Raw genomic sequence first — 20,890 nt, forward strand, 5'->3', positions numbered from 1 at the left:
GCTCATTTCGTTCAGGTGATGCATCACACTACTAGGAAGCCACAGATGACGACGAGTGCGATGACCTAGTAGCCGCTGATTTTTCCTTGGTTCGCGTTACTGTATAACACAACACTTCGTAATGGGTGAAACTGACTGACGGTATAAGATATGAACGTAATCGCTTGTGGTCGATGGGCACTCCTCTTCTATGCCTGGCCGACATGGAAGCACAAGGCACCGCAACCCTTCGAAAAATCAATAGTGCGCACCATCAGACCAGCGGCAGCTTCAACGTTTTAATTGTCGTACCCCAAACCAACAGTCCCGACTAGAGTTATGACTGTAGCCAGCCAATAAGGATAAGCCTAGACCCTGACCAAAGGAGAAAGGCTTACAACGAGTCTAGAGAAGTCAGGCGGCGCGTAGGGTACTGGAAACGACTGTTGAAACAGTTGTGAAGTCTAGGAGCTGGGTCCCCCGGGTCTAGAATTCATTCGCGATGGTGAGCTATTTCGAGATATTCGACGACGCCAAAATCCCTACATCAGCGGCTGACCGATCCTCGGTGAAGCACAAAGGGGAGCTCAACTGAGCGCAAGCACCCAGGGAAACTCTGAGGATGGCAAGCATTATAGGGTAATCATGACCACCAAAGCAGTCCAGACTGGAGATCGAATTCCCGAGTGATGGGTAAGTTCATGGTAGCGATTGAAAACACTGCTATTGCGACTTTCCGCCCTCACGGCTATTCAAAATCTCATTTCTTCCGTAGATTCCTAGACCTCCATCAGAAAGAGGTTATAGCCCTATCACTACAGTACTAAACCTATTACAAACCTATGACAGTTCGAATAAGATCGTCGACTCCAGCGAAGTAGCAACCTCACAAGGGTAATATGAGATCAGGGCTCGAATCACTTCTGTTACACCCGATCCCTCTGAAAGATCAACCGCCGACCCCATGGAAAATTCAGCAACCTTATAGCAGAGGAAATCTCTCACAGTTCAGTCGCCCAATCAGCAGGAGAAACTCTTCAGCATTGAAAACACAACGCCCAAGAACACACGCTAGTGGCACGAAACTGTAGTTTACTGAACAGATCAATTAGCCGGGAAAAGAAGCCAGGCACTGATCACAACCAAGGCGACATAAAAGTTGTCGAACTTACCGCCGAATCCTTCGACAAGCATTGTTGTTAAGGAGGTCTGAAAGGCGATATCACATACCCGAGGTCCCGAGTTCGAACCCCAGTCGGTCGATTTCTCGAACGAGTTCAGCGCCACGAAACAAAACAAGTTACGCAACAGATTCTCTCACTCACAGCTGGACACATTCAAACTCCAAATTCGAGAGAGAACGAGTGATCTGCATAGGAGGTCAAAATTACATTACCATGAATCTCAGTGTAAACGATGTTGGTCTGTATAAGGTGAGGAACGTAACCACGAATACTGCCAGTGAGCCTATAACGGTCTTAGTACCAACCCATGCAGGGTTATGCCTAAAGGAGATAGTCACCATAGGCCATTGAATCGGGTAACTCAGTTGAAGGTACTACTTAGGTATATTTCTCGACGCCCATTTGCCAACCACCGCTCCGCTGGGGTCCGCGAAAAAAATGGGGGCGAGCACAGCTACGGGGTATTCCAAATAGAACCAGAATCTGAAATATCATTCAATCGTCAAAGTTCAATTTCATGATACTTTTTCATTGCTTCATCGGTGATAAATGCTGATTATAATTCTTATTGCTACAGAAAATACATAGACTGATACCGCGATCCACGAGAAGATGAACTCATCCAATATCTACAGCACAGCTAAATGATCTGCAACGGGTATATTGGTATTTTCCTAGGGCTCTTCAGTGCAGGGTGGTATCAAATGCATTAGGAGAAAGTGTAATGGCCGGCAATCATAGGACGATTGAATAAGTCGTTGAATTTAAGCATATCCGTAGTACTACCCGACAATAACGAGGTAGACGGTAATTCCAATATCGCCGAAGTCGCCAAAGCGCCACTTGGGCAAGGCCGGCACAAGCTGCCACGTCATCGTCAATCCTACTACTACTACCGCATACACATAGAGCCGGCAAAGAAGGTACCTATGGGAAGCCTTTCCTAGAGCCACGCCGAGTATAAACCTACTGTGGGGGCAAGAAGAGCATCATGAGTCCGCTCAGCGAATGGCACATCTTTCTAGCGGCGAAATCGGAGAAGTGCCTCGTATCGAACTGAAGAGAAATAAAACTATCATACCACACCTTTCCAACATCTAGTTCGTTTTTGAAGCCAATGATCCCGAGAATGAATATGAATGGAGTTTCACCTCCCTAGTGATATGAAAAACATATTTCACGACCACTGCATAGAGCGAATATCGCGTTTTTCACCGAGTTTTACGACGCCACTTCACGTAAAACAGGTGAAACTCCAATACATCCCTTTGAAATTTCTAACGTATAAAATTCAATTCGGAGTGAGGATAAAAAGTAGGAGGGAATCGTCGATGGTATTTCTCTCTGTCGTACTGCTCTGATACTACCTGTAATACGAGGAGAAACAATCCTTCGATTACCATCAACGCCAGGCAACCTTCTGGGGACAAATCAGGTAGAGTTGAGATCATCATCGTGAAAAGTGATAAAGCAATTGCAATGTACGACAGATATCAGGGCGTGCGCGACTCGGAGATCTTCTTTAGAAGACTTGCAAATTAGTCAAATTATGGTAGCAAAATTGTCGATGATTATTGTGGGGGCCCACTATTCTTGTTGCAGTCTGGACCGGTGTAGGGAAAATGTACGTGGTCAACTACATGTGTTGATGACATTATGAAAATTTTGAGGTTATTTGGAGAATTCTCGTTGGTTTCTGTACACTATTACCCAAATTCCTATGTGAACTTGTGTAACTAGTGAGGAAACTCTTGAGCTCAGCTGAGGAAAGCGAACATATATTCCTCCAACAACACTGGTCTGGACACTATCAGCCTATCAGCTTCCCATCACGGCTGTGGTTGCTCGGCCATCACTTTATGTCTGTTTTCACTTCGTCCAGTCAGGTCGTTCCAAGAGGTGTCGATTCCGAGGTACAACAACGAGTAAACACCTCATCGCAAACTGATCTCAGGAACGGCTCGTCGACCTTCACTCTTCGGCTGACCCCAAGTGCTCCGACGATAACTCTAAAGGGTAAGTCTTAGCGTGAGCATGCGCGAGAGCACCATTCGTCCCAGGAAACACCGATGGAGAACCGTCGATTGCCCTATGGACCGTGGCAATCGTCGTCGCAGAATTCGCGCAGCCGAACTAGTCCTACGCCGGCCACGCCCGCCGCGGCTATTACCCTCGAAAGATGAAGTTGTTCAGCAAGCGACTATACCCGTTGATAAGCCTTGCAAGAACAACAACAACGAGGAGTCCACCACGAAGGAGTGCATCGATGAATCCGCTGATAATGGAGCTGTGTTAACCCCAAGTAGGAAACGTGTAGGCTTTTATTCCATTGAAGTTCCCCCCTAGATATTTGAGAGCTCTTCTCCAGTATAGTGGAGTTTACCATATTTAGATTGAGTTGTGATGAGAAGTTCTCAGCGAGATTTGAACCTGTGGTCTTTCGAGTATAAGACTGTGTATTTGCTTGCTAAACTATCGGTATTATACCTTTCAGGCACCAATACCGATTCCCCCGCATCGAACAAGGGGAGCTTGAGATCTTCGATGTTGGAATGCCTCTCATTCGAACTATCATCGTCATCAGCTGCTTCCGACTGTGGAGACGACGAAGTCTTCTTCGAAAGTTTCATATCGGATGATGACACTTCTCATAGAATCGATTAATTTAACACTTCGTGATGCAAAGGTCTTGCAGTCACCGTAGCATCACGATCTACTACTCTCGGAAGAGAAACTAGATTGTGATTGATAGATGTAATCAATTAAACTTGTTGCCGTCTGAGTAGAGGCAGCCCCCTTTCAAATTTGCGCTATTTTTCACTGTGCACACAAACAAGAATGTTGTGTTCACTCATACGGTAACAACAACATGATCAGGCGTTCATGGAAACAATGTAACAGAAAGTACGCATGCTTGTCATTGTGACGTTTTACCACCATTCTCCACCGTATCGTATCGAGAATTCGCACGAGTCTATCGGCAGTTCTTCCAGCTCCATATTACTCCAAATCTGCAGGAGATTTGATATGAGGTTCGAATGATGAGTTAAAATTTGCGTATTTGCACCATCCACCCATATGATCGAGTTTTCCACGGTCTTCATACGTCGTCAGAAGCTTCTTCACAGGCTGACCTGACTCGTATGCGAACTCAACACGATTGCCAGAGGCATGGTAACTAGTGTACAAGCTGCTGATACATGTTACATCCATACGATCTTCCCAGCATCGGATTCACTTATATTGGTGGTGAACCTGCGAGAATTGCAAGACGCCTATAGAACATCATTTTATACTTGATATTCATGAACTACTTATACTTCATTATTCTTCAGAGTTGCAGTAAGCTGTCAACGATCGGCGATACAATCTTACAATTGTCGTCCTCCTTTTCATTCTCTCTAATAAGGAGAACTTGCCTTCGTCGGTCGGACGCCTTTCTGTACGAGTTTTCGGACGCCAGGATGAGGTCTCTATCCTAAGGGAAACCCTGCAGATTTCTCCAACAAGATATTTTCTCAGTAAGAAAAATCTCAATCGAACCCCAAGGCTTTTCCAGCATCATCTGATGGACACTCAGTGAAAGTTCATCAGAGTGAGTGTCACTTACTTTGTTTCCTATACGGCAGTTCTCTAACCACTGTTTCAGCTCCTTCGCCGACTATGGAGAGACTGCTCCTAGCTCTCCGACTGTCGATAGACGCCCCGAGCTTCCCCCATCAGTTGCGGTGACTCGGAACCAATTACGTGATGCGTGACGTCCGTCCAAACGTCTCACCGTCCGAAGAAGTTTCTGGTAGACTAGGCAGATCTAATTCCATGACACCTAAAACAGGACACGATTCAGCCACTTCCTGGTTAAAAACCAAGTCGGAATTCATCAGTTGAGTTCTCTTCGGTCAGCAAATCCTATGGAATCACGGCGTGCACTGCGCCTTATCAACATTAGGAAGTCTTGAAGAAAGCAAAGACTCGCAGTCGCACAGTGCGACTCGCACTCCTGACGGCTGCTGAAGAACTGCTAATTTAAAATTAGCGGTTTTTATCAGAAATTAGTGATCTTTGAATAGACGAACACATACAATTTATTTCGATGAATTCAAACCCATTGTTGAGCCACCCCGGGCTCGCCCATGAACGCAAAGGGTACAATTGACCCTAACCGAAACAAATATGCTCATCAAGAGCTATCGGGGGACATAATACTCTATTCAGCGAGAAGCTCCACGTCATCGGCATCCTCATCAACCTCTATTGGTCACACCAGACCAAACAACCAACCACGTTATCGGGCTCATTATGAGTCGCTCATACTCTCTAGCTAACTCAAGTCGGTTTCGATATGGTCACTGTCAGTGACTCACTGATCGTAGTTTCCGACTGCATTTCTTTGTGAAATCAAGCTGGGAATCCATGGCGACTGTCTGAAGAAAGTCGTCTTTGACAGTCATCCCCACCAACTCCCGAAGATCGGCATTTAACTTATTGCAAAGCGTAGGGATACTCCTCCCCGACAGGGAGTCTCCCAAGGGACAGTCCCTTACGGCCGCCCAAAACCGCGACCCATACACGGTGATGATATGGGATCCTGTCTCAGGATCCCATATCAGGATTCCTGAGCATGGAGGCACATTTCCATCGTAGTAACTGTGTTTGAAGAGTAATGGGGCGCAGGGAGTCGTGCACTGCTTGTGACCATGCACGAGTATGCGAATATTATGTTTCACTAACCTTGCCATGTAAGGCTGTGTGGTGTTGTTCATGATGATGTCATTGTCCGTCTTTGGCAACACGCCGAAGCCTTCCGCATTCCATGGCAAGGTACTGTGCGGATTAGCAGGATGAAGACGAAGTACTCTATTCATGGGTAGGTTGTGTACCAGGTCAGAACAAAGCGGCAACATTCTCGCTATGTGACTTCGGGAAATGCACCTTCGGTTAAGTCGGTCCATCATTCCTCTAATTCGAGAGCACACGGACGGTCCGTGACGGACCCGAACTTGACGGGATAAGCTTCACTTCTCGTACTCTCACACTGCTCTGATTGAGCGAGTCCACTGCACCGTGGCTCACGGTCCTCATCCCCGGAAGATCCAATACGAGATGGTGAGTATCATACTCAGAGTATGACAAGGACGCTTCAGACCCACTCGAATCGGGAGTAGTTGGGTTACTGCGGCGACCGTCGCACTCGAACGGATCGATTGAGACTGAAGTGCTAAGCTCCTGCTGCTGAATGGTCTCAGCCGCTTGCACACGAACGACGTCATAGTAAGCTGCCGCTTGGACATTGTAAATGGACAAACACAACAAACTCGCCACTGATGGGGACCCTATCATGGGGTAAGTTCATCTCAGAGTTCTCACCTTCACTACCGGATTGATACTAGACCCATCGGCTGCTTTCCGTTTACGCTTACTCCTCTTGAGCTGCTCTCGAATCCAGAATCTAGACAGTGTACAGAGATCGCTGATACGCATCGACTTTCTACACAGTGAGTAGTACGCACCGGATTCGGATAATGATGAGATGTCGCAAACAGCTCTGACGAGCAAATTGTATTTGCCAAATACAGCATTCCGGATGACGAGTAACTTGAGAAATCGAGGCCACCATTGCACGAAACCTTAGTTCTCGCAGACCAAAGTAAACAGGATACAACGACGACTGGGAACCCCAGAACGTCCATCCTTGTTGGAATAAGGGAAAAGGAAGATAACAAGAAGACCATATTAAGCTACTCTCAAATTGAGAATATCAATATGATCTAAAGACAGTTGTTTTCATTTCCACTGTGATTCCACTGGTTATCAGAAAGTGCGAGTGGAAGCTTCTCGGACTATACAGGTGAGGCTCGTCGAAGCACCGGCTATCAGTGGCTATCTGGACGAATAAAATAACTCAGCCGACCACCAAAGTCGTGACAACAAATCTACTGAGTTACTCAGTAGATTTGTCTGAGTAGATCCTATCATGATAACACGTATAACAAGTGGATCAAGATGAACCCGGCGAAAGATACTCAGTTTCATCACTATCTCCTACTATTGCACTTGAAATCAATAGACCAGGAACTCGACTAGAGTAATTCAGTGGAAGCGTTGAGAACGCTGGGAATGGATCTACCAACCGCGCTAAACGTACTAAACTACGCTAAGAAATATAATAATGATAATCATACTTCACAAAACTCAGCTCGGGAACTATCAACCTTGTTGACAAAATGTTGAAAACTTATATATGCTAACTCCATTCGGAGCTTCCTTCTAATGCCGCTTGAGGCGTTTCAAAATCGAATAAGCAACAACTGATGCTTCCACAAAACTTTCATGTCAATGACCACGTTCGGACAGTGGAGCGACCACTGACATTGTGTCGACACAATGGACAAGAGCCGTCTTTTTTCAACCACGCCGCGATGCAGTCATGATGGTACGTATGGCCACACCTTAGCCGAGCGGCCCAACTTCGAGGGAACTCCCTAGTGACGGGGTTGTAGCCCTCTAGACAAATAGCACACTCGAGGTCTGTGCGGATCTGAACAGGAATGTCTACTGTGACGACCACATACAAGGTAATTCAAAATTCAATGAACACTAGTCACGAATGTGAACGGATCCGAGCTTTGCTATTTGCATATACGTGACAGTTATTTGGGCAGAATCGTCAGTTTTTCAGTAGCAGCAACGACAACTCAATGATAGGAAAAACTCATAAATGAATCAATAGTGGTTTTCATGTTATATACTACCATTATGAAACGCAAACAATTGGCGAGTTATAGTGCCTTCACACCAGATCGATTCTTTTCAACAATCTCGATAGCTCATAAAACCAAGCGGTCGAGTTCAGGATCACTTCATACGTCCGAAACATTCCTCACTGAAGATTCAAGTTCCGTATACGGGTGACAAAACGATACGGAGTCACCTAGCTGAGTGATCATCATATTCTAGATTCAAAATATATGCTGATTTTGTCTGAACTCTCGCGTACGCCAAAAAATATCACAAAAGTCTTTCCCGCATTCTCCGGAATTTCTATTTGCCAATAAACTCATAAGTTGTGTATCTCCTCATCGGCGATTACGCGTGATCACCAATGACCACGACGCTTTGCCCGACTAACTCCACCGACTCGAACTCCCTGTGGGAGACGAAAATGACTCACCTCCACTTCGGGAGACGTGTGTAACCGCAGATACTCTATCACGTTGGGTTCATTCATCTTACTTACTGAACTCAGGGAGTGCTGAAATCAAATGGTACAGTATCCCGTAATTCACACGGAGCGTTAACAACGAGAACAATACTCAATCAACACTCTAGGTAGCCATGGCGAGGGTCTCTGTCAAGCCTCGACGAGTTCATGTGCGTGTGCGGCAATGGCCATGTGAAGGCTGAACGTCCGACCTACTATCATTTCCATACCGCTAGTGAGTGTAGAGTCTGTGCCAGTCGGTGACAATCCAGCCTGAATGACAACCCGTGCCATTCGCTTCCATCAAATGCTTTATCATATAGAAGTTACGAAGCCCCTATAGTTGGACGAAGTGAGTTCATCGTCAGAATTCGCAACTTTAATTGGCCAACAAATTCACTGCAGATGAAGCGTTCTTTTAATTCGACAAGCACATACCCGAACGAGAAGCTACCGTAGTAAACGCGAGACCCCATGTCATGGTCTACCGATCATCACTGCGAATATATATTAACTAGGCTTACTTCTAGATCTACGACTGCGTTGGCTTCTGCATATCGCCGTGCTGATGGAGCTACGGGGCTGCCTGCATGCACTGCTTCACCTAGAGTGAATACTCTATTCCGAACAATAATCGAATCAGCAGCGACAACAACACCAACTATGAGTGGCGAATGAAGTAGAGGCTCGAGATATTCATCAGTTAATGGTCGGACTTTATCATCATCAGCTCCCATGCCTAGTCCAGAGTTGATTTATGTGATTGACAAGAATTCACGAGGATGCATCTCTTTGAAGGAATCAATCGTACCACCTATTCTAAGGTTCAGTGCTGTTGGCCGTTCAGTATCTTCACGTTCTTTCCGGCTCTTGAATAAAACAATAGCAAGTACTAACCCAATGGGGATCAACAGCAGTACTAGATAAATCGCTGGAGTCACCATGAAGCGGTTCACTGAAAACGTATGTCGAGTCTGAAATCAGTTGACTCAATTGTACACCATTGTGCACTTATATATCCACAAAACTACTTTTATTGGCCAAAACGACTTACAGTTCGACCACTCGAGTGATGACCTAATATTCACTTTCACAAGTTCAAAATATTCCGAACTTTCCCTTTTATTTTCCGAATAAATTAGTATAATATTCAACCATATTATATTCGGAGCTCAATCTTGACTTAGATGATTACACGGTTCGCAGAGGAGTCTTTACAACAGGGAATCTCAGCGCAACTATATGCACCTGATTTCAAAAGTCCCCTTTCCCTGCTTGACACTATTCAAACACAAGAAGGATGGTGTCGATAACAAGCAGTAACGAAACCTCTGCTTTCCTCCTTTACTTGAACAGCTGCTTCAGACTCATGTTCTTGTCTGCGTCCTTGTGCATAACCTGTACATAAACAGTCAACGAAAGTGGGGGAAATATTCCGGCCAATAGTCACCTTGGCAACTGCCATTTCGAAATCTTCTTGTGTTACATGCTGTCTCCTCTCCCTCAAAGCGAACATACCAGCTTCCGTGCATACGGCCTGAAACACACCACCTACTCACCAATTCTACAAAAGATGAGTATACAAATCACATCATACGAGTAATAATTCCCACAGTAGTATTAGTGGCGTCACCTTCGATTCAGCTCCCGAGGCTCCGTTCATCTGAGCAGCAATCTTGCGCAGATTGATTCCACGCATAAGGTTCATCTTCCTCGAGTGAATCTTCAGAATCTCAACCCGAGCGTCCTATAGCAAATAAGCGTCTACCAAAAATGTGCAGCAGCATTATCACTCACCTCATTCGGGTTGGGGAACTCGATCTTCCTATCAATTCTACCAGGACGGAGTAGAGCGTCATCCAGAATATCAATTCTGTTGGTACACATGATGACCTAAATATCAAACACCCATTATCGCTCAAATCAAGGCCAGGGAATAGATAGAGCTCTCGATCCTATTCTAAACCGATAGCACAGTTCAGTGGGAGCTGACTGAATCGCTGCGATTGAATCACATAACGTATGGTTGCTGCCCAAGTAGCGGCTACTCTCCCCTCACCTTGATATTAGTAGATGCTTCAAAACCATCCAGCTGGTTCAGTAACTCCAGCATTGTTCGCTGCACCTAGACGGGAAAAGCGTCACCACGAGGTCCGAATTCGCATTTGCCTACCTCCGAATCACCGCCGCTCTCTCCTTCGACACGCTGCCCACCAATGGAATCGATCTCATCCATGAAGATGATAGACGGTGCGTGCTCTCGAGCCATGACGAACAACTCGCGAACCTAAAGGAGGAAAATCCCAAAAACCTGTGCCGAGAATCGAGCCCGAGATCTCGCACACCCGAAACTCGAAAAATACCACTACACCACATAGCCACTGTCATAAACGGTTTCCTCCTCATATGCCCAAATACCCCACTTACCATTCGTGATCCTTCACCAATATACTTCTGGACCAACTCGCTTCCCGAAACTCTAAGGCAAACGAAAATCTCATCCGAGTCAAAACTCCGAGCCGCTCTCACCTGATGAAAGTGCAGTCCGTATGATGCGCCACAGCACGAGCCAACAGAGTCTTTCCCGTTCCTGGTGGACCGTATCTACATCACGCAGAATGACCAAGCTGATGACATCATCAGAATCAACTCACAGCAATACACCCTTGGGTTGAGCAATACCCAAACTCTCGAAGATTTCAGGATGCTTGATCGGCAACTCGATAACTTCTTTAACTTCTTTAATCTACAACAACTGCAATTTCCACAGCGGCAACTTCCGCACTGTACTCACCTGCTTGTCGAGGCCGCCAACCATCTCGTAGGTGCTATCCGGGACCTTCTCTACCTTCATCAGAGATACCAGGGGATCGACCTTCGAGGGAAGCAGCTTGTGTAGGGTATATCTGATAGCATTTATATCATGTGAATTCGCAGCTACTTCATCAATGCTATATTCGATTTGTTTTACTAGTATGGGGAAATATGCACTTGAAAAACATGTGTTGGCGACAATATGAAAATTAAAGGAGTTCTATAGACTTCTACCCGGTTTCCTGAGTAGCCTTCTACAACGAGGAAACTCCTGAGCTCAGCTGAGCAAAAACACATATATTTTTCACAATATGTAAACCTGTGAATGTAACAGGTACACAGGTATTGCCAACTTTGTGAACAAAAATTGCACTATAAACTCTTAATGTAGATTACGTGTCGCTTCTGAGGGCAACCCTCGTCGTTGGAGTGCACTTAGTGATGTCGATGCTCGGGTCCACGTCAACAACATACTTTCCTTCGCTGCCACTCTATAACAAGTAACAGTATAACCATCATCTCCAACAACAGCAGTCTACCTTCACCAACACGCGATTCTTTCCCATCGGCTTCACAACTTCACCCACAGAGCTGCACGGCTCCAACAACAACTGAAGAAAAACATCTTTTCTAATCCATTTGCATATCTTCCACCAACTTCATCGGAGTTCCACCCGTGATATGAAAAACATATTTCACATTTCACTACGCGAAAAACGCTCATGAGCCGTAAAACACGTGATGTGTTCTTCATGTGATATGGGATGATTTGCCTACCCTTATTCGCGAAGTGTTTTCAATTCACTTCATATCGCGAATACCGCGTTTTTCACATACAGTGTCACGCCACTTCACAAAGAAACGGGTTAAAAACTCCAGTCTCTGCTACCCGCTGCGATAGTTGATCTCATTTGTTCTTTTTCGATTTCACTCATATAAACATTCCCAACGCCACTTGCCTGTAGTTCCTCCCTCAGCTGTCGTACACTGCTGTTCAACTCATTCCTCTGAGCCTCGAGACGATTAACGTTCTAAAACACTTCTTCACAAGCCAGTTCGTGAACACTCCACCAACACTATACCTGTTGTTTTTCTCTTATTATCGCCTCCAAGGCCTCCACTTTACTCGCCATATAACTTTTTACTCTCGATGAAGAACCTCAAAGAAACCGTCAAAAAAATTGTCGCCCTTTTTAGCTCACCTTGAGAGAGGTCATTCATTGTGATGTCCTGCACAGTTGCCGCAGCCATGGTTGAGAAAATTAACACAGGTATCTCTGATACGGTGAAAAATATTCATCATACCATCTTTTCATCAACTTCCCAAAACGCAGCGCTCACTAAACCCTCTAAGTAACAGCATGCAGCGGTAGAAAAACCAATTATGAAAATACTGCACTATGATTGCAAGACGAATATACAATTCGAAAACCCACCGGTTCACGTATTCAACACAAACATTGTCTCTCATGATACGAACCATCTTCAGCACCTTCCTGTTGGGTTCGCGGAATATCTGATAGAATTCTAGTCGAACCTGAGAAACATCAAAGAATACACACTCCTACCCAAATCTGGTAAATTTGCAAGTATTTCATTGCCGGACTTTCGAACAACGACACGTTACCACAATTTGCCCAAATTGAGACCGAGATGCATCCACGGCAAATTAGAGAATTCAAACCAATAGGTTGAAACGCTTAATCGAATAATAGCAACTTCTAAAGTAACGCTGATCATCATACATAGCGATCAGAACTCAAGAGACATATATAGGGTCATTCACAGTAAGCTCTTGCCGAGCGAATGGGGTATGTACATTGGAGTTTCACCCGTTTGACGTGAGGTGACATACTACTGTGTGAAAAATGCAATCTTGCGCTATGCAGTGGTTTGTGAAATATGCTTTTTTCACTAGTGTTTTTCATATCACAAGGGAGCTCTGTTTAGCTGTTTCCTACCGTAGGAGACGATCCAGACGGGGAAAAAACTCATAAATTCTGAATCGCTTTATTCTGTTACATATGTGGAAATCTGCCAGCCGGAGCTCATACCGCTATTTCCTATCAATTTCACATCCGTGAAGTAAATATATGAAACCATCGAAAAAGTCAGGAAAGGTATCTCTCACGAGTAGCTCCCAACGGTGTTGTGTTCTGCAGCAGGTCCGGCGTGTCCAGAATCTTCAACACCAACTGTTGGAAGATCTGCTCAAAAGTTGGTATGAAAATATCAGCACGCATGCACACACCTCCTTCACTCCGACTTTTAGTTTGGCGCTACTCTCAATAAACAGCATGTCATGCTCGATAGCAAATTTCTCCCCTTCCCGCCGTGTAACATCACCACCCTAAAACAACGGCAACAATAATGGAAAAAAACTTCGCTCCGCTAACATTTACTTCATCAACCTTGTTGGCCACCAGCATCTTCACTGAACTGCGACTTGTGGCGTACTTCCGAACTTCTTCCAACCAGTACTCCAGATTCTCAAAACTCTCTCGTGAGGTAACGTCATAGACAAGCACGATGCCCTTAAAAGCAACCACTACTATACAGTACACCTCTTCAACAGACCACCACCGATGGAGAAGTCAAAGAAGTGTGGTATGCAACTTCGAGCCGACAATAGAAACCAAGCGATTATCCACTCACCTGAGCTCCCCTGTAGTAGCTAGAAGTGAGTGTACGAAAACGTTCCTGTCCAGCAGTGTCCCATATGGCCAACTTCAAACGTTTACCCATCAAAGAGAGATACTTCACCTGAGACTTTTACGATGATGATATACCTACAACCCATCAGGAGTTTTACCCGGTTCAACTGGCGTTATACTCCATGTGAATTGTGAAACGTATACGTTTCCTCGACCGATAACAATTGTTTTCCGCCAAGAAAATTTTAAAATATGTTTTTCACTAGTGTTTTTCCACGTCGCGGGTGAGACTTCAATGGACCACTCTTCCCACGACAAACACGTTACCTTGAAATCGACACCGATAGTCGCCAACTGCTTGTCATTAAACTCATCATCGCAGAACCGAAGTAACAAACAAGATTTACCTACGCCGCTGTCACCTACAAAAAGGAGAATACCGCCAAAAACGACATGAGCGAATTTACCTATTATGAGTAGCTTGAATAGATGGTCGTAGTTGGGAGGGTCCATTGACAGTGATAATACTAACAGAATCGAATACAGCAACAACCCAGAGTTAAGTAGAGAGAGTAAGTTAACGCTCATTTGGTGATAGTTAGCACAACACTGCGGCCACATGATGGTTCTGCTACTGAACGGCCCTACAACTAAGTTCACTCTGGAGTTAGACGCTGAAGACCATCATCAGTAACAACAACAGTAACAACAATAGTAGCAACAACAGTATCAACAACAGTAACAACAGCCGACAGTAATAACCGTAACAACAGCAGCAATACCAGCAGCAACAACAGTAATAACAGCAGCAACAACAGTAATAACAGCAGCAACAACAGCAATAACAACAGCAACATCAACAATAACAACAGTAACAGTAACAACAACAGTAACAACAACAGTAACATCAGTAACGACAGTAACAACAACAATAACAACAGTAACAGTAACAACAACAGTAACAACAAATCCTCTACTCGCTTTCCTCATCATAAACACAACACATTAGATTGCCATCAGCAGTTGTGTCGTAATCATAGGTATAAACGTACATCCTCGGTCATCGTCGTCGTCGTGGTGGTCGTGGTGATACTACTACGACATCATAGACACCCGAGGTAGCTATAAAACTAGGTATTATGTAGCACGAATGGTGAGAGCATTCTAGATCATCCAGCCTAGTCATCTAAACTCACGACATTCTCCCCATCACTAGCAGCATCAGGACTAGCATCCTCACCAGGACTCCCTAATACTAGGTTAGAGACACCTACCACAAGAAGACGAAAAAGATAGAAGCAGGTTATGATGGTGACAATATTCAAGACTAGGCCGTAAACGTGATGAACACATAATGGTTCTATTATTCAACGGCCTTCCTATTTAGCTCAAATATCAGCAACAACAACATATACAACGACAACATATACAACGACAACATATACAACAACAACAACAACAACAACAACAACAACAACAACAACAACAACAACAACAACAACAACAACGACAACAACAACAACAACAACAACAACAACAACAACAACAACAACGACAACAACAACAACAACAACAACATATACAATGACAACAAATACAACAACAACAACAACAACAACAACAACAACAACAACAACAACAACGACAACAACAACAACAACAACAACAACAACAACAACAACAACAACAACAACATATACAACGACAACAAATACAACAACAACATATACAACAACAACATATACAACAACAACATCAACAACATATACAACATATACAACGACAACACATACAACAACAAAATATACAACAACAACAACAACAACAACAACAACAACAACAACAACAACAACAACATATACAACAACAACAACATATACAACAACAACAACAACAACAACAACAACAACAACAACGACAACTTACCATCAGTCGAAGGAGCTGTTTCCGGCGGCATCGGGACGTCACTCGGAGGCTTATCTTCTTCACTTTCACTCTCCTCGCCCTCCAACTAAGATAACAGCAAATTATTACTACTACGACTACACCAGTGCGGGCAGAAAAATATCGACATATGCTGTTGACAATATGAAAATTCCGAGGAAACTTAGGAAAATTCCCATTGATTTCTATACATTCCTACCCTGATTTCTACGTAAACTTCTATATTCAGTGGGGGGACTCCCAAGCTCAGCAAACATATATTCCTCCAACGCCCAACACTCCACAACGACGACAAGTAACCCCATCCCAGCTCACGTCCTCATCTGGTAGAACTTCCCATCGACCCTGTCCGTCGAGCCTCATCCGTTTGTTAAACCATTCTTCATCATCCGAAGCAGCTACAGATGAAAAACACTAGTGAAAAACACATTTCACATTGAAAATTGTGTTATTTTTCTAGCGAAAATTCCGAGTGAAACTCCAACAAAACATTCCTTTCCTTCCAGTACTACCAGTATCAGCAGAAACTCGACCGTTCTTCAAAGCCTCCAGAGCGAACTTGTCCAGAACTAGTTGGCTCGGCAAGCAAGGCTTCGAACAGATTGGACAATGCCACCTACAAAAGCCAGTCTGCACCCCAGCACTCCACCCCGCGCGGCAAACTACCGTTTATCCACGTTAGCCGTTAGCTTATTAATGTCTATATACGCCTTCGCATCGAAGGTTTGTAAATGTTCACAATCAACTCCTATAGAATAACATCACTCAATCAGAGAAAGCAAAATCGACACACCCACCGCGAGCCGGCAACTCTATTTCGCATAGCGATATCGGGCATTTAGTTTGCAGTATGTCGTGAACCTCTCGAGTGTTAATCTGAAATTCGAAAAATAGAGATGGTCGAGGAAACTCACAACCTACTTGGAGATCGTCATCTTGTAATTCCCGAGCTCTTTTCCGACCGAGCCTGAAAACAAAGGAAAATAGTAAAATAGTAGAGAAAAAGCAATGTGAGAAGTATGTAATGAATAAATAGGAAACGTGATGAGAAAATGGGAAAATTAATGGGAAAATTAATGGGAAAATTAATGGAAAAATTAATGGAAAAAATATGTGGAAAAAATGGAAAAAGTAATGGGGAGATGGAAAAAGTCTGAGGAAAATAGAAGAAGTAATGGGGAAATATGTGAAGAAAATGGGAAAAGTAACGGGGAGATGGAAAAAGTATCAGGAAATTTCAAGAAGTAATCGGAAAAGGGAAAGTATGTGAAAAATATGGAAAAATGGGAAAGGTAATAGGAAAATGAAAGAAGTGATGGGAAAAAAGGAAAAGTATGTCAAGAAAATGGGAAAATGGTCAAGTTATAATTAATTTTCTCCTCTAATAGTCCCACACCTTTTTCGTATTCCACCCGCAAGCTGAAAAGGATGCCATTGCCAACCACTGTTGTTTGACAAGGTTAACCATAAATAAATCGGGAATATACATGTCCAGTTTCACATGATACTCTACTGGAAAGGAGATACCCCAGTGGAAGTTGCCCACGCTTAAGAACAGCAACCGACGCATCGTCAGGTGATACCAAACAAGTGTAACTCACTTCATAACCACTGACAAATTGGCCTATCCCTTGCTTACGCACACATCACAATTCACTCCATAGTTGTGATATAACGGAGTTTCACCACCCTAGTGATATGAAAAATACTAGTGGAAAACATATTTCACGACTACTGCATAGCGCAAGTATTATGCCACTTCACGTATAACGGGTAAAAACTCCAATGATACTACCGATTCTAATACGCGGAAAATCATTGCAATTCGATGAACTCATGGACCAGCTGACAGCCGAGAAAATACGCACATGGTCAACTACATGTATCGCTGATAGTATGAAAATTTTGGGAGGAAATTTCGGGAAATTCTTCTTGCTTTTCTACCCGATTTCGTATGAAAACTTCTATAAAATTCCAAAAAACGGGAGAAAAGACGTTGTGTTCCCACTCGAAATTCCTCTCACTAGCATCGAGCTTAGTAACCAACAACTTGTTGAATACAAAAAACACTGAACACGTGCATGCCTCCCCACATCACATTACATGACTATGTCCAGGTCTTGTCTGCGGCACTCTTCCAACGATGGTTTCACAACACTCGCTAAGAGCTCCTCAGGTGACACAGGCTTAGTTACAACAACACCAAAGAAGAACCTGCGATAACACTGGAGTTTCATCCATTAAAAACGCATGTGACGAACATATTTCACCGAGTGTTACACCACTTCACGTGAACTCCATTATATACCGTAAAACGTTCATCTCGGTTACCTCGGGGGCTGTGCGGCAACAGACTGTGCGCCCTGATTAGGATCATAACCAGTTTTATAAGTAATATGTACAACATTGTTGTTAGGACGGAGAACATCATCAATATATTTGCCTGAAAATAATACCATAAACTCGTCAACTATAATAAAACTCATACAGCACACCCTCTAGCCCCATACACTTACTCGTCACTTCTCGTCGCACATGGCCGTACTTCCCAGGGGAGATCCGGAAAACATCACGATAGTTATTCACACTCGCGCGCACCTCCAACGGCCAAAGAGGACCATTAGTAACATGACTTCTTTTATTCGCCACTGCCACGCATCGAACAGCGACATTATACTTCCTGATATAATCAATCAATCCACCATCATTCAAAGGGAAAGCGTATGCAGCTATTACTTCGCTTGCCACTCCCTTATTTGATTACTCGTCACGTTGAGCCGCATACTCAGAGTGGACTCCACTGCACTAGGTGCTGTCATATTCCGAGCAGACGCTACAAACCCCAAAAGCTGAAAATTAACTCATCATAATATGAAAAAAACACTAGTGAAAAAATCCGCGAATATCCGACGCCACTTCACGTACGTCAATGCCAACCTCGAACGGATCCATATTCAGCATCCTGCAAAAAGGGCACACAAAGTCCCTAGCATCAGCATCCGCTCTCACACATCTAACAGGGCAGTCCTACACCAGCGAGAGCGTCACCAAAGCTTACTACTACTTGCAATGACTTTTGCGACAACACGAGGAACATGTGACGAACTCAGAATCACCAACGCCAGCTCCACCAAAACAAATGCATTTTACCTGAAAACAGATCCACAAGAGTATATCATTCGAAGTGAACTACTATGTATGATATAACAATGGAGTTTCACCACCCTAGTGATATGAAAAACATACTTTACGACTACTGCATATCACCGTGAATATCGCGTTTTTCACCGAGTTTTACGCCACTTCACGTAAAACGGGTGAAACTCCTATACATATAGCGAGCAAAATAAGTTTGAATATCACACGGGAAAAGGCAGTGTCGACATATATGTTCGCTTTACTCATCTGAGTTTCCTCACTACTAATACAAATATTTCATATACGAGTTAGGTTAGAAATGTACAGATATCAATGAAAATTCCTCAAAGTTGCCTCGGAGCTTAAATACTGTTATCAACATATGTGGTTGATTATGTACATATTTTTCCACTCTGAAAAAAGCTGGTATGAAAATCATCAAGAATAGATCTCATTTGCTCTCATCATCACCAAGTCAATATATGTATATACCATACTACTACCTGTGCAGTGTTCCCCACACCGAATGCTGCACCAAGGCGTGCAGCTCCCACGCCCCCCGTCGTAGCATTCAACTGCTGCTGGGCCAATGTGAGACGACGTTGTCTATTCGGCAGAGCTCCAGTATGGCCTCCACCTGTGGTAACTCCGATGATGCCAAGTTGGGTGAAAGGCTATGAAGATACTACCAGTAGCACTACTGCCAACTCCATGTAGACTATCCATTGCTGATCCAGGTTGACCCGAGCCAGGAGCATCCAGTTGGGCCCGCAGTTTCTGCGATTGATCTTGCTGCTGTTGATACCTAGTAATGATAATTTCTCACAATACCACTCCAATCTGAAGTTACCTAATTTTAGCAGTAGCCATATCCTGCTTGTATTGTCCACCTATAGCGAATGGTGCCACCCACTTCACCCCTCTACCATGAGGATATTCAACCTGAGAATTTTGAGATTGTGCCAACTAATGTTTGTATATATGTTCGCTTTCCTAACACACTATACAAGTTCTCACACGAGTTCGGGTATAGGTGTACTGGTACCAATAAGAATCTCCTTAAATTTTTCATAATGTCACCAACATTTGTAGTTCTTGACCATGTGCATATTTCCCCACACTAGTGGGAACTCCGCGCACATTATACTTCTCAAAATGACAACCTATTGTTCCAGAGCGTCGTCCACAGGACTTGAGTAAATTCAGCTCAGCGATCCAATCAGAGTATAACCTGATATCTCTCTTTTCCATTTTCTATCTTATAGTCCAATATCCGTATAGTTGAGGACATAAATAGCAGAAATCTGGGCACAAGGTAGCTGAATCCCACATGGCTCTTTAACCATTGGCCCCCGACTGCAACGACAAGACACATACTTTCGATGAATAAGATGCAACGAATTAGTAACAGCAGCACTTAGCCTACACCTGAGGTACGCATCGGGATAGAGGTTCGCACTTGCATGAGAGTGTGGTGTACTTTCCAACGCAGAGCTGAGAACAAGAGGTTCGGGCTTTCAACACTTCGTGCTGAATTATCCGGGACGAGATCGATCAGGTGGGCGCGCGCCACTCTTAGTGATACAGTAGACCAACTTTAGTGACACCGTCTGTTCGATCTAATTGGCACAACCTACGGCTGATCGGGTCGAATGTCGTAACTTCCAGGGGTGAGTGTCGTAACTTACTCGGGTGGCCACTGGCTATGCCAGAACGCGGGCTCCGGCCCCGCTTTTCGTCCATCCATAGTGCTTAGGCCTAGCCTTAGTTTACGCTGAGCTCCGAACTCGACACGTGACTAAACCCATGATTCCGCAACAAGAGTCTTGTTACAAGACTGTATGTCTATATTAATCAGGTCGATCCTCGAGAAGGCGGAGATTGGTTGCTAGGACAGTGAATGGCGGGCCGCCATTGGCGGCCAGTCGGCCAATCCAGCAACGCGTGGTTTTACGGACCTAGGCCCGCCGGCCTAG

At 44.3% G+C, this 20,890-nt stretch overlaps 8 protein-coding genes across 8 annotated transcripts; 2 read left to right on the plus strand and 6 right to left on the minus strand.

Moving 5' to 3' along the window:
• Positions 1–1,945: 1,945 nt before the first annotated feature.
• Positions 1,946–2,617, minus strand: Pmar_PMAR019569 (hypothetical protein; the record flags this gene model as incomplete). Its single annotated transcript, XM_002772290.1, has 4 exons — positions 1,946–2,026; positions 2,060–2,090; positions 2,134–2,219; positions 2,564–2,617. 4 exons carry the CDS (start codon positions 2,615–2,617, stop codon positions 1,946–1,948), a joined length of 252 nt encoding a protein of 83 aa, XP_002772336.1.
• Positions 2,618–3,022: 405 nt separating this feature from the next.
• Pmar_PMAR019570 (hypothetical protein) lies at positions 3,023–3,179 on the plus strand (the record flags this gene model as incomplete). Its single annotated transcript, XM_002772291.1, has 1 exon — positions 3,023–3,179. A coding segment is annotated over one exon (157 nt), but the record flags the coding sequence as incomplete, so codon positions are not given.
• A 75-nt stretch (positions 3,180–3,254) lies between these two features.
• Pmar_PMAR019571 (hypothetical protein) lies at positions 3,255–3,827 on the plus strand (the record flags this gene model as incomplete). Its single annotated transcript, XM_002772292.1, has 2 exons — positions 3,255–3,465; positions 3,658–3,827. 2 exons carry the CDS (start codon positions 3,255–3,257, stop codon positions 3,825–3,827), a joined length of 381 nt encoding a protein of 126 aa, XP_002772338.1.
• A 3,680-nt stretch (positions 3,828–7,507) lies between these two features.
• On the minus strand, positions 7,508–7,683 carry Pmar_PMAR019572 (conserved hypothetical protein; the record flags this gene model as incomplete). The annotated part of the gene is made up of 1 exon (XM_002772293.1): positions 7,508–7,683. A coding segment is annotated over one exon (176 nt), but the record flags the coding sequence as incomplete, so codon positions are not given.
• A 2,025-nt stretch (positions 7,684–9,708) lies between these two features.
• Positions 9,709–12,429, minus strand: Pmar_PMAR019573 (tat-binding protein, putative; the record flags this gene model as incomplete). Its single annotated transcript, XM_002772294.1, has 15 exons — positions 9,709–9,762; positions 9,815–9,901; positions 9,998–10,111; positions 10,162–10,257; positions 10,424–10,489; positions 10,538–10,651; positions 10,792–10,843; positions 10,894–10,968; positions 11,019–11,110; positions 11,159–11,270; positions 11,575–11,669; positions 11,718–11,789; positions 12,138–12,209; positions 12,261–12,337; positions 12,381–12,429. 15 exons carry the CDS (start codon positions 12,427–12,429, stop codon positions 9,709–9,711), a joined length of 1,227 nt encoding a protein of 408 aa, XP_002772340.1.
• An 860-nt stretch (positions 12,430–13,289) lies between these two features.
• On the minus strand, positions 13,290–14,345 carry Pmar_PMAR019574 (Rab18 GTPase, putative; the record flags this gene model as incomplete). Its single annotated transcript, XM_002772295.1, has 6 exons — positions 13,290–13,385; positions 13,430–13,528; positions 13,575–13,712; positions 13,834–13,941; positions 14,160–14,254; positions 14,300–14,345. 6 exons carry the CDS (start codon positions 14,343–14,345, stop codon positions 13,290–13,292), a joined length of 582 nt encoding a protein of 193 aa, XP_002772341.1.
• A 216-nt stretch (positions 14,346–14,561) lies between these two features.
• Pmar_PMAR019575 (conserved hypothetical protein) lies at positions 14,562–14,822 on the minus strand (the record flags this gene model as incomplete). Its single annotated transcript, XM_002772296.1, has 1 exon — positions 14,562–14,822. One exon carries the CDS (start codon positions 14,820–14,822, stop codon positions 14,562–14,564), a length of 261 nt encoding a protein of 86 aa, XP_002772342.1.
• Positions 14,823–15,010: 188 nt separating this feature from the next.
• On the minus strand, positions 15,011–20,205 carry Pmar_PMAR019576 (sumo ligase, putative; the record flags this gene model as incomplete). Its single annotated transcript, XM_002772297.1, has 17 exons — positions 15,011–15,102; positions 15,759–15,843; positions 16,092–16,174; positions 16,289–16,392; positions 16,443–16,524; positions 16,574–16,652; positions 16,698–16,743; positions 17,880–17,990; positions 18,108–18,219; positions 18,293–18,456; positions 18,513–18,625; positions 18,702–18,789; positions 18,841–18,926; positions 19,418–19,551; positions 19,604–19,719; positions 19,765–19,856; positions 20,146–20,205. The coding sequence occupies 17 exons, from the start codon at positions 20,203–20,205 to the stop codon at positions 15,011–15,013; spliced, it is 1,647 nt and encodes a 548-aa protein (XP_002772343.1).
• Positions 20,206–20,890: the final 685 nt, after the last annotated feature.

Source organism: Perkinsus marinus, assembly GCF_000006405.1.
Source record: "Perkinsus marinus ATCC 50983 genomic scaffold scf_1104296961438, whole genome shotgun sequence".
NCBI classification, from domain to species: Eukaryota; Perkinsozoa; order Perkinsida; family Perkinsidae; genus Perkinsus; species Perkinsus marinus.